At 48.9% G+C, this 13106-nt stretch overlaps 1 protein-coding gene across 6 annotated transcripts in view; it reads left to right on the top strand.

The window, feature by feature from the left end:
• EXOC6B (exocyst complex component 6B) overlaps window positions 1–13106 on the top strand; it is a 281602-nt gene that overhangs the window by 54241 nt on the left and 214255 nt on the right. For all 6 annotated transcript variants that reach the window (XM_068149414.1, XM_068149412.1, XM_068149413.1 and 3 more), the window contains exons 3-6: window positions 572–619; window positions 2431–2521; window positions 2648–2693; window positions 5681–5885. In XM_068149414.1, coding sequence (XP_068005515.1) covers window positions 572–619; window positions 2431–2521; window positions 2648–2693; window positions 5681–5885 — 390 coding nt within the window. The remainder of the gene's footprint in view (window positions 1–571; window positions 620–2430; window positions 2522–2647; window positions 2694–5680; window positions 5886–13106) is intronic.

Raw genomic sequence — 13106 nt, 5'->3', positions numbered from 1 at the left:
TCAAATCCCTGAGCAGAATTGGTTCTGGTCTAGCCAGACCATGACAGAGATGCATCTGAGGATGTGAAAGAAGCTATTTGAACTTTATAGGCAAGGCCCATGCTGAAGAGCTCTTTCCTTGCTGTGATGCTGAGGAGTTAAAAAGCTAACCTCAATCTCTTTGGTGTTGAGGAGAGGCAATGTAATTCCATCAGGTTTACGTCCTGCCACTACCACTCATGTAAAATTATTTTTAAGATGAGAATCCACTTGAGCATCTGCTACCAAGTTGGATACATTAAGGTGGCAGCTTTTTGAGGCTGCCATGGCAAGGGTGTTAATCCCTGGTGCCTTTTACTTTAGTCTAGCAGTGGGGAGGAAAATCCTGGAAACTGCTGTGGGGCCGCCGGAATCCTGTGTGCTGGAAGAGTGATGACTGAAGTCACCTAATAAACAACAGTTTTATTCCATGCAAGGGAAGATTGTGTGGAAAATGAGGGGATTTATGTTAATTCTTCCCTTTTTTTTGTGTGTGTGTGATACAAGTTGTCCTGTTTAACGTGGAGCTGTGTTTCGTTCTTCATCCCCACAGAATCAAGTGACGGACACCAACCGCAAGCTGCAGAACGAAGGGAAAGAAGTAAGTTCATGAAGTGAATTCACTCGTTCTGTCTGCTTTCTGCTCCTCCATTCTTTGGCTTGATGATCTCAGAGGTCTGTTCCAGCCTCAACAATTCTGTGATTCTGTGTGTCTGTGCTCACTAGTGGGAGATCACGCTGAGCATCAATAACTGCTCAGCATTAACTGATAATTGGTATTGGCATTGGTATGAAAAGCCTGCATTGATTCTTCCCTGCCTTTTGCTGTTCTGCATGAAAGATGAGTTGTGTGAGAGTGTTGGGAGGTGATTTTTCTTTCTTGCTGCTTATGGATTGAAAGCAAAGCATGGGAAGCAGGAGGCACTTGTAGAGGCAGTAATCAACTTGTGGGCTTGCGTCTGCAGCCCTGAATGGTGTCATTGGGCTTGTTCATAGCAGTACTGCATGCAAAGCAGGGTGGGCAGCAGGTGGAGGGAGGGGATTGTGCCCCTCTGCTGAGACCTCACCCGCAGTCCTGGGGCCAGCTCTGGTGTCCTCAGCACAGCGCAGACAGGGACCTGTTGGAGCAGTGCCAGAGGAGGCCACAACAACGCTGGGAGGGCTGAAAACCCTCTTCTGTGAGGCCAGGCTGAGAGAGTTGGGGTTGTTCAGCATGGAGAAGAGGATGTGTTGTGCCTGTAATCACATTTATTCTTCTGCCCCTTCATGATAAGAACATTAACAGTTTAGGAGGACTTCAGAGCTGAGTGTGTGTGGCGGCACTGATGCCTTTTTCAAGTGCTTAAGATGGAGATATGTAAAACCTCCCAGGGACAGTCCATGGCTCACTGATGTATGCAAGTTTCATAGTTTCATTCGGGGTTGGAAGGGACCACAAGGATCATCTAGTTCCAACCCCCCTGCCATGGGCAGGGACACCCCACACTAGATCAGGCTGGTCAGAGCCTTATCCAGCCTGCTCTTAAACACCCCCAGGGACGGCATCTTCTATTCTTTGCACCTTTTTCTGTTTTCCTTCTTAACCCTCAGACTTCCTTTTGCTCAGAGTGCATCCAGGCATTGCTCTTTCAGTCAGCTGCAGTGGGGTTGACTGACAAAGGAGAAAATCCCCATGCTGGGCTGTGTCAGACTGATGAAGATAAAAATGCCCTTTGGGAGGAGGTGATGCAGCTTCTTTCCTGAATCCAATAAACATACCTCTGGCTTACCCTGAATAGAGGATTCACTTCCAAGAGTAGAAACTCCTGGGATTTCAAAGGGACACTGCAGACTCAGTGTGGTGCTGTGGCGATGAGTTGGTGTTCCATGACTTGTCTTTGACAATAGGAAGCAAAGAGTTTTCTATGTCATGTCCATGCTTGTTTTGCCCTTCTGCAGACACACAGGTTTTTCTGCTGGAGACTGAGCATTCAAACCTCCCCTTTTCAGCTTGTGATGGGAAGGAACCCCCTGGGAGCAAGCGGCCACATCCTGCCTTTGAGAAGGAGTAGAAAAAGAAACTCTTGGAGAGGGAGCAGGGAAGACATGAGTAAAATGGAAAGGGGAGATAATTGTTGGAATTCACAGGACGTGCTACAAGGCTGGCACTTTGATGACTTTGGTTTTGCTCACTTGAAATTAGGCTAGGGAATGCTTCTGCTTGCTCGGTTAAAGAACCCAGAGCTGCCTGTCCTCCCCGCTTCAGCAGCGCACTGCGCCGCTTGGTGAGCTCTTGGTTGTCGGGCTGAGCTTTGCCGCCAAACTACAGTTTGGGTGGTTGTGACAAGTGCAGACCGCTTTGTATCCTCTCTGCTGGTTCTGTTCTCTGTTCTTAGTGAAACTTTATCTTCTTTTCTTCCCCTCTTTCCACAGCTGATAATCGCAATGGAAGAGCTGAAGCAATGCCGGTTGCAGCAGAGAAACATTTCGGCGACGGTCGATAAGCTAACCCTGTGTCTTCCTGGTGAGGCATCTGAAATTGCTCTTTTATTTGTGCACCTCTTTATTTTAATCTGGCATCTCTTTGCTTCTTTGTGCTTGTGTCTCAATGCTTGTGTGTTGTTTTTTTTTTTCCCCCTTCTCTTTCCAGTCCTGGAGATGTACAGCAAGCTGCGGGAGCAAATGAAATCGAAAAGGTAAATCACTTTTTTTTCTTCATAGGCTCATGTTTGTGTTGCAGGAGTTGAAAAGCACCTCTTTGGTGATGGAGAAATTAAAGAGGTTCTCAAAAGTTAGGGCTTCAAAATGAGCCATTCCAAGTTAATGTCCTGATTTCTGGCTGGTGTCTCCATGGTCCTGCTCAGCCTCCTGCCCGCAGCGGGATTGCAGCAGGCTCTCGTTTTGCGTTAGGCTTTTTAATTCAGGTGAATTCTCACCTTGTATTTCATAGCTTTCACACAGTTAATTTAGCCAATAACACGTGAAGCACTGAGCAGTGCAACAGTGCTTGGTGCTCTCTGTGTGTTATTAGCTAAATTAATTCTGTGAATGCTGTAATGCAAAAAGATAATCCTGAGAGGCTCTGGTGAGTGTGAATGGATGCCAAACACCTGAGTGTGCCATCTGGGCATGGACCCTGATCGGTGTCTGGGAGGCAAGAGAGAGAAAGAGAGACTGAACACCAGGGATAGCTTGGTTAGGCAGTGTGGTAGGAGATGTGGAGAAAATACACAGCTTTATTTTGTGCCAGTAATACCAGTTCAGAAGAGTGAGCTGAGCTGCAAGGACTTTGTGGCTCAGAAATCATGAGCTGTAAATCCAGGATTTTCCCACCCTGCATCTGTTACGATGCTGAAGGATGGAACCATGGCCTGGGAAGTTTGCGTGGCTGGGATCCTGGGGGACGGTTTGTTTAAGCAGCGTGGGACTTGGGAGGCAAGTTGTAGCCCTGGGGGTGGCAAATTGGGCAAAGAGCAGCTGCTGGAAGGAGGTCAGCCGAGAAGGCGGCAGGCTCCGGCTGAGTGCCACGCAGGGAGAGCAGTGGGAGCCGATGCCTGCTTTGTGCCTGCCATCCATCACAGAAACAATACAGAAGAAACCAGATGTTTCCAACAAGGCAATAACTAATTGGATGGGCGTATTTTTACACTTCCCCCTCCTGCCTCTGCTGATCTCTGTGATCCTTGGACCCAGGAGCTTTGGCTGAAGAGATAAAACATCACTCCTGAGAGTTGGGCTAGCTGGAGGAGTTGCAGGGCAGCTCATTCAGTGGCTCCCACAGCTCTCGCTCTCTTTCTCAGGCGGGCTCAGGACAGAATTGGGCAGCGTGCGGTTTGTCCAACTGCTTTTAGTCTGTTTATAGGGAACAGCAAGGGGCTTATTCGCTGACAGATGTGGGGTGGGGAGCTGGAGCTGATCACAGCGCTGTGAACTTTCGAAGGGAATCCACATGCTGCTCCGTTCCCTCACTCTGGATAGTGTTTCCAGGGTCTGCTTCTAAGAATTGCGTCTTTCCTCCCCCTCCACCCTCCTCTTTGGATTGGTTCATTTTGAAACAAATAGAAGTTGAAAGCCACATTTAAAGTAAATGTCAACCCCTGGCTTTCCCCCTCCCCCCTTCTTGCTTTCTTTGTCTGGATTTGATGCCTTCATCCACCAAACACTGCACAACATATTAAACAGTTTTGTGTCTGCACCCGGTCTCACTTAACATCATTTCATGATGGCCAGCAAGGGGCTTGGTTACCAGTTTGAGTCTTGGGGTTTGAGTACACAGCCTCAGAGGAGGCTGTGAGGAGAGTTTTGGATTCAGGGTGAATGAACTCAACTCTCCCAAGGCAGACAAAATGAGTTATGTGCTGTTTGCTGTGTGGTGTTTATGAACCCAACACAGGCGTTTGCCAGATGCAGAATCGGGGGCCATGAGCTGGAGCACCCATGGTTCAAACCTGGAGGAGTGACACTGCTACCAGCAGAGAGGAGAGGTGAAGAGAAGGGTCTCCTCACCCTTGGGGTGACTGTGACCTGGTGTTGGTTGGAAAAAAGGGTTTTGTGGATGGTTCTAATGCTTCTGAGATGGTTCCCTCACAATTTATTTTTAACCTTTGACCGGATGTGTGGTCAGAGCAGGGGGAGGATGGTCCTACATCTTCCATTGCTATTCAGGAGAGTCCCCATATTCTAAATCCTATGGACTTCCACTTTCTGGAGGAAAAAGAGTCTTTGAGAAGAAGGATTTGCTTAGAACGAGCATTTCCTGTTTAGCCTCCTCTGTGGGGCCGTGAAGTTTGTTTTAATGGCAAAAAGGAAGATAACATGCAAGGCCATGGGACATGACCAAAGTGTAAAGGTGTGCATTGTGCACAGGGGAAGAAATCTGAGCAATCTTGCATCTTTAAACTTGTAGAGGAGGGAGTTAAGGTATTTTCCACATTGCAAAGGTCATGTACCCCAGGGGTGTGACAGTAGTTGCTGGAGAGGCAGGGGCTTTGTAGAAAATACATGTGTTAGACATGTATTAGACATGTGTTAGAAAATCATGTGTTAGATCTGGAGTTTCTATCCAGAATAGATAGCTCAACCCCCCTGCTAAAGCAGGGTCACCCACAGCAGCTTCCCAGGATCACAATGTCCAGGTGGGTTTGGAATATATCCAGAGAAGGAGACTCCACAGCTTCTGTGGGCAGCCTGCTCCAGCACCCTCACAGCAAAGAACTTTTTCCTCATGTTCAGATAGAGCCTCCTGGGTTCCAGTTTGTGCTCATTGACTCTTGTCCTGTCACTGGGCACCACTGAGGAGTCTGGCTCCACTCCCTTGCCCCATACCCTTTAGGTATTGATCAACATTGATCAGATCCCCTTTTAGTCTGCTCTTCTCCATGCCAAATTGTCCCAGTTCCCTCAGCTGCTCCTCAGAAGAGTTATGCTCTAGACCCCTTATTTGTGTCCTTGCTGGTCCTTACCTGCCCATCAGAGCTTTGAGTAAGGAGCTGCTGCTTGCCTTGGTCTTGCTCTGTGCTGCTTCAATGGATAAAGTTTTCATGGTTATCTGGGTGCTTTAGCTCCTTTGAGCAGTTGGTTCTTGGGTACATTGCATTATTTGCAGTCAACGCACACTTTGGAGGGGATGTGGGATGGAAAGAGCCCTTCTGCTTTCCACATCTGCCTTGCTTGCTTCCACCAGACACTACCCTGCGCTGAAGACCCTGGAGCACCTTGAGCACACATACCTGCCCCAAGTGAGCCACTACCGCTTCTGCAAGATCATGGTGGATAATATCCCAAAGCTGAGGGAAGAGATCAAAGAAGTTTCCATGTCGGACCTCAAGGATTTCCTGGAGAGCATCCGCAAGCACTCTGACAAGATTGGGGAGACAGCCATGAAACAGGTAGGACGTGTGGGTGCTGGAGGCTGCTTGGGAAGGGCAGGGTGGTTCACAGTCATGTCAGACAAGTTCTGCTCTTCCAGTTCCAAGGCAGTAAACTTGATTTTAAATCTTGAAGGAGTTTTGTTACTCGGTGAAGCTGCTTTGTTGTTCTGTGGTTTCTACTTGAGCTTTTATCTTCTGGTTTTTGCTGTTCTGGTCCATTGGTATCATAATCCTCTGCTTGTCTTTTGCCATGGGCTCTTGGTAACCCAGAGGCTGGGAGGTGCAGCTGGGCTGTGTAACTTGTCCTTTCTGCTAAGCAGGGCAGGGATATTTGTGCTGCTGTGACTGGTGGCAGCTGGAAGTTCTGGAGGCACCAGTGATGTTTTCCCAGGGGGTTGTTCAGCCTGGAGAAGAGCAGGCTCCAGAGAGATCTTCTGGTGGCCTTTCAGTACTTAATGTTGCCCTGTAAGAAAGTTGGGAAGGACTTTTCTCAAGGGTGTGTAGTGATAGGACAAGTTGTGATGGGTTTGAAGTGAAAGAGAGGAGATTTGGTGCAAGGAAGAAGCTCTTCACTGTGAGGGTGGTGAGCCACTGGCACAGGCTGGCTGGATGCCACATCCCTGGAATTGTTTAAAGCCAGGTTGGATGGGGCTTCGAGCAACCTGGGCCAGTTTGAAGATGTCCCTCCTGACTGCAGAGGGGTTGGGACTAGGTGATTTTTAAGGTCCCTTCCAATCCATTCTATGACTTTATGATTTGGATGTTTTTAGTTTGGCTACACGTGATACAGTGAGGTGAATCTCCTCAGCCTCTCCCAAAATCCCAGTGTTTTGCTGTTTTATGAATCACAGAATTGTCAGGGTTCAAAGGGACCTCAAGGATCATCTAGTTCCAACTCCCCTGCAATGGGCAGGGGCACCTTCTATTAGATCAAGTTGCCCAGAGCCACATCCAGCCTGGTCTTAAAAACTTCCAGGGATGGGGAAAGCAAGGTGAAGACTCCAGAAGGGCTTCCCTTCACCCTTTGTGGGAACAGAGTTGTCTTGGGGGTTGGCCTTGGTGGCTTTCCAGCAGTAAAGGTGGGAGGAAGTTCAGCATGCCACTGCCAGTCGCTAAAGCCACATTGGAAGCAATGCTGGAATTTGAGCAACGTGCTAGGTTGATGCCTGCAGAAAGCATCATGAGGCGCTTCACTGGGAAGTGCTGAAGCTTTTGGGGCTCCGTGTTGGATGGGGTCAGCTCACAGCCTTTCGCCGTCAGCGAAGGGCAGGATTTCCAGTGCCCAGTTACCAAGCACCGCTTCTCCCCTCGCTGGGTCTTTTCCCTCGCCCTGCTGGCCGTGATTGATAGCTGCTCTGGAAGGGAGCAGAGCTGGCAGGAGGCCTGGGAGAGTCAGGGAGCTGCGATTGGCAGCCGAAGGCATTCGGTTTAAATTAGCATCATATAAATTCTTTTAAAATTGTTTGATTTCACCAGCGGGAGCGGAGGAGGGTTTGATACAATGGGGAAAGGAAATGGTGTTTGTGTAACGTTACAAATCTGAGGCTGATGATGACAAGAGCTGAAAATTTCATTTTGTGATAATCAGAAGGATCTGTCTTGGAGCACTCGGAGCCGTAGCTGCGTTCCTGGCTGGCAGTCAGGGATGCGGGGAGCTCGCCGGCCTCTCGTGCTGAGGAAGCCCCTGGTGGGCTGAGGTCAAGTGAGACGTTCCTGGGGTCAGCCGGACACAGGAACTGGGTGGGGGGGAATCTCGCAGCGCGCAGCAGAGAATCCTCAGAGTCTCGCCGCACAGATGCTGAGCTCTCATTCACTCCTTCCCTCCTGGGTTCTTTCAGATCTGAGTTTTATTACCTACGGTTCTGGGGGAGTTTGCTGCGTTCCAAATATTCCTAATTACAAAGTGCTGGAGCAGATGAAAGGAGCTCTGCGCACTTGAACTCCTCTTGGACTTTGGCCCTGTGAACCTGCGTGTGTGTTTTGGTTGTGTTGGTGGCTTGGGGGGGTTATTTATTTATTTTTCCTACAGATTTTATTTTATTTTTTTAAAGATCTGAGCTCTGGCCTTGCCAGGAATGAATTACATCTGATTAACACTTGCTGATATCCGGAGTGTGGTTTGATTATCTAGCTTAAGGTCTGAAATACGCACGGCATGTGGAGGAGGTCAGTGCGGATGGTGCCGCTTGCGAAGCATCCGGGGTAAGCTCAGGGAGTGCTGCTGCACAGGAGGCCAAGAATAACCCAGCCAAAAGCCATTAGCGGATCGAGTTTGTCGGGGCAGCCAAAATGTCCCACGTGCCTCTCACAGACAGAGGCAAAGCAGCGCTTCTATTTTCCTTAGCATCGCTTGGATGTGCTGTCAGAGCTGATATTTGAGAGGTGATGATCTAGTGTGAGTTGGCTCTGCTTGTTTCAAAGGTTATTTTTGCTTTTCTTGCTGGCAGATGTTGGTGTCTGTGGCATTGGTACGAGCGAGAATGTGGCCAGCAGTACCAGGGCAGGGGTTGTCCTCCTGTGCTTGATGAGGCTGCACCTGGGGTCGCTTTTGGGCCACTCACTCCAAGAAGGATGTTGAGGGGCTGGAGTGTGTCCAGAGAAGAGCAATGAAGCTGGTACATGGTCTACAAGAGAAGTTTTGTGAGGAGCAACTGTGGGAACTGGGGTTGTTTAGTCTGAAGAAAAGGAGGCTGAGGGGAGGGAGACCTTCTGTCTCTCTACAAGTCCCTGAAAGGAGGTTGGAGCCAGGTGGGGTTTGGTCTCTTCTCCCAAGGAGCAAGTGATAGGACAAGAGGATACAGCTTCAGATTGTTCCATGGGAGATTTAGGGTGGGCATCAGGAAGAGTTTCTTCCCCAAAAGGGTTGTCAAGCCATGGAGGAGGCTGCCCAGGGCACTGGTGGAGTCCCCATCTTTGAAGGGATTTAAAAGTAGATGTGCTGAGGGATATGGTTTAGGGGTGACCTGACAGTGCTGGGTTAACAGTTTGATTTGGTGAGCTTAAAAGTCTTTTCCAACCCAGATGATTCTCTGGTTTTCTGACTTGTGAGCAGTGTAGTGTGAGGTTTCTCTGGGTGCATTCCCACATCTCCTTGAAGGCCACATCCCTTGGAGGCTGTGCTGATTCTGGCACCTGCCCCGCTCATGACTCCCTTTTGCAAGGTGGCCTTAATGGGGCTGTGAAAACAAAGGGTGCTTTGTCGGGCAGCTCGTTTGAAGTGATGGTGATAAGCAGAGACTGCCAGGCAGTGATTCCAGCATGATGGGGAAACCCTGTCCCCTCCCTGTGCTTCCTTCTAAGTGCAAACACGTGCCCAGCACCCCAAGCCGCATGAGCCAGGCAGGGGACCGAAGGACCTCGTGTTGGTCTCCAGATAACCGCCCAGTGGCCCTTCGATGGCCCAGGAAAATGTGGAGAAGTGCAGTTTGTGTGGTGTTCTTAATTATCCTCCTCCCTGACATGTCTTTATGTCATCTTCTGCAGTGCATATGGAAACTGTTCTTGCTTTGTGTGCCTCTTGTGGAGTGAATTAGGTTTTACTGCCTTTTCTCTGGACATGCCACGCAGGGAATGGCCGCCTGCTAGGTGTCGGTGCTCTGGCAGCGGTCAGTGAGCTCCAGAGGTCACAGGAGCCCTGTGCAAGGCTCCCATCTCCCCTGCCACGTGGGCTGCATTTGCCGGTGCCAAGTCTGGCCTTACCCAGGCTGCTCGGAAGAGGCCTGCATCCGCTCGCTCCGCGGGGGTCTGGCTTTATCCGCACGCCCCAGGACTTCCACAGGCACCCTTGGAGCTGAGCTTCCCTGAGGTTTAAGCGGTGTCTCTTACTCCGGAGGTTGCCTTTAACAAGCACAACAAGTCATAATAACGGTGTTTATTAAAAGCAAGGAGATTTTATAGGCTTGGGTGCAGGCAGGAGAGCCCTTTGATAAGGTCAGTCTGGTGGCTGGGTATGTGGTGACTATTTACACAGCGGAGAGGGGGATAAGGGGATGGTGCTTTCCCCTTCTGGGCAGGTTTGGAAAGAGGAAACTTATTTTCTAGTAAAATTCAGTAACGAGACCTTCTTAATCTTGGATACTGCTGGTTGTCTACTTGTTATATTAAAGTATTGTGAGAGGAAATACATCTTCTGGGGCTGTTTAGATTGGAAGTCTGATGGCCAGCTACGGTCTCGGCTTTCAGAGTTGTAGGGAAGAGGCTCTCAAAGGAGGCTGGGTGAAGTGGGATCCTGTCACCCAGTGGAGAAATGATTCACACCCTCTGGTTGCTGAAGAGGTGTTGCTGACAAACCTGTGTGAGCTCTAAGATGCCTTCACACAGCTCTGGAGCTGGATAGGATCCATGCACAGCTGCTGAGGGAGCTGGTGGAATTGCTCAGCAGGGCACTTTGCATCATTTATCGGCAGCCCTGGCTAACCAGGGAGGTCACAGGTGATCTAAGATTAACAAATGTGACACCTATCCACAAGAAGAGCTCGAAGGAGGATTTGGGATACTGCAGGCCTGTCACTCTGGTGGTGGTGCCAGAGAATGTTATGGAGCAGATCATCTTGAGTGCCATTATGCAGCATGTAAAGGGCAGCCAGGTGGTCAGGCCAGTCAGCATGGGTTTGTGAGAGCCAGGTCCTGCTGGCTAACCTGATCTTCTATGACAGGGTGACCCCCTAAGTGGATGTCTTCTACCTGGAGTTTCCTAAAGCCTTTGAGGTTGTTTCCCACAGATTCCTCCTGGTGAAAGTGACTGCTCATGGCTTGCATGGGTGGACACTTCACTGCCCAGGGCAGTGATGCAGTTCCCCTCCCTGGAGGTGTTTAAAAGACATGTGGACATGGTTTAGCGGTGACCTGGCAGTGCTGAGTTAATGGTTGGATTTGATCATCTCAAAGGACTTTTCCAAACAAAATGACTCCATGCTTCTAAGAGCTTTGGTCAAAATGTTTATTGTCAGAAGCACTGAATGTATTGACACCTGTCCTCTTCCCTCCTAACAAGGAAGGGATGGCCAAAGAGGAGTGACCCCTGTTGGTCACTAATTCTCAGCATCCTTTGCTAAACCACTGACAGATTCCTTGGAAAAAAAAACTACTAAAAAGGTTTTTGTTTTGCACTGGATTAAAATTGCAGAGCAACCTTTAATAACTCCCTAGTTTTTCATTAAAACTTGGCCCTGGAAACTGTTTTCTTCCTAGAACCATGGAATGGTTTGGGTTGGAAGGGACCTTAGATAGTATCTAGTTCCAATTCTCCTGCCATGGGCAGGGACACCTTCCACTGGATCAACAACTCTTAACATGTTGAATGTCATCTCGATGGGGACTGAACTAATCTCTTGCTGTTTCATTTGGAAGCTTTTTGAGACAGATCCTCCTGAAGTGTCTGCATTTGTTAAGTCAATCTGCCTGCTCTGGTCTTGACTCAGTGGTGATTGTGATGGGTTTTGAAGACGAGATGTGAGAGAATCTTGGAGAGGTTGGGAAAACCTCATTGTGGCCTTTCAGTGCTTAAAGGAGCATGTTAGAAAGATGAGAACAGCCTTTCTAGAAGGGCCTGTTGTGTCAGGACAAGGGATGATGGTTTGAAACTAAAAGGGAGGGGGATTTACACTGGAGAGAAGGAAGAAAGTCTTCACTATGAGGGTGGTGAGACTCTGGTCCAGGTTGCCCAGAGAGATGGTGGGTGCCCTGTCCTTGGAACCATTGCAGGTCAGGTTGTCTGGGGCTCTGAGCAAGCTGCTCTAGCTGCAGATGTCCCTGCTGACTGCAGTGGGGTTGGACTGGATGAGCTTAAAAGATCCCTTCCAACCCAAACCATTTTGCAATTCTGTGACATCCCAGGGCTGTTTAGCCAGAGCCAATGTGGTGGCTTTGTACCTGAGTCTGTGATGATCTTTTATCCCTGCTTTGCACATTCAGGCTGGAGCTTACCTGCAAGAGCTGAAGTGGTACCCAACGAGCTCTCTTAGGGCTGGAGGATGTTTGGATGCTTTGATAAGGGGTGAAAACTGGGGAGAGGTTGGGTGGGACTGAGCAACCTGGTCTAGTGGAAGGTGTCCCTGCACATAGTTGGACTAGCTGATTGTTAAGGTCTTTTCAAGCTCAAACCTTTATTTGAGACAAGGAGGAGGAGGTGGAAGAGATGCAAATGATTTTCAGGACCAGTAACATTTTTTGAAGTGGCTCTGAAGTGAATTGTCAAGCCAGGAGCTGGAGGTTAAATCTGATCCCTCAGCTTCCTGGTGGGTGTGGGAATGGAGAGGCCATGGCAGCTGAACAAGTTTGGATTTAGCATCTCGGGTCGCGTTAGATGGGGCAGCCGCTTGATGGGAAAAGCAGCTGAAGGCACTGCTGTAGGGGTGGACTGAAGGCCAACAGTGCATGTGGGCCATGCTGGGGAGGTGCTGATGGGGCTATGTGCAGATGTAAGCAGGTTTCTGTTCCCCAGAGCACGTTGTTTGAGGTCTTTCTACTTCCTTGTGCTTTAATTCTCCTTCTCCCCACATCACATAATTTGAGCGCAAATGTGCTTATTATCATAAAAGAACATTTTTATTCCGGTGTTTCCTGGCCTTTCTGGGGCAGGCTTCTCTGTTTATTTAAGAGGAATTCTGTGCCTTTAAGTCTGCATTTAAAATTTATACTCCATAGGAACTTTATTAATAAATGCATATTCCTCTGAAGTCTCTTTATGACCTCAAAAATGAAACTGCTAAATCATGGCCTTTTTTATTTCAACATGTGTATGACTAATGGCCACAGGGACTGTGGGATCCCCAGCAGCGTAGCCAGTGTGTGTTCTGTGGACATGACTGCATCATGAGATCAGGAGTTTAACTGCAGGGCCCTCCTTTGCTGGACCAGCTTTTTCATGGTATAGGATCATAAAATTATTAAGGTTGGGAAAGACCTCCAAGGTCATTAAGTCCAACCATTAACCCAGCACTGCCAGGTCACCACTGAACCGTGTCTCTCAGCACCACATCTATGTGGCTTTGAATTCTCTCCACCACTGCCCTGAGCAACCTCTTCCAGGACTTGACAGCCCTTTTGGGGAAGAAATTGTTTCCAATATCCAACCTAAGCCTCTGCTGGCACGACTTGAGGCTGTTTCTTCTTGTTCTGTCACTTGTTCCTTGGAAGGAGAGACCAACCCTCACCTGGCTTCAACCTCCTTGCAGGGACTTATATAGAACGAGAAGGTCTCCCCTCAGCCTGCTTTGCTGCAGGCTGAACAACCTTAGT

This window comes from Melanerpes formicivorus, unplaced genomic scaffold (assembly GCF_026170545.1).
Source record: "Melanerpes formicivorus ecotype bairdi unplaced genomic scaffold, bMelFor1.0.p_v2 SCAF_18, whole genome shotgun sequence".
Classification (NCBI taxonomy): Eukaryota; Metazoa; Chordata; class Aves; order Piciformes; family Picidae; genus Melanerpes; species Melanerpes formicivorus.
This window is presented reverse-complemented; position numbering and strand designations above follow the sequence as displayed.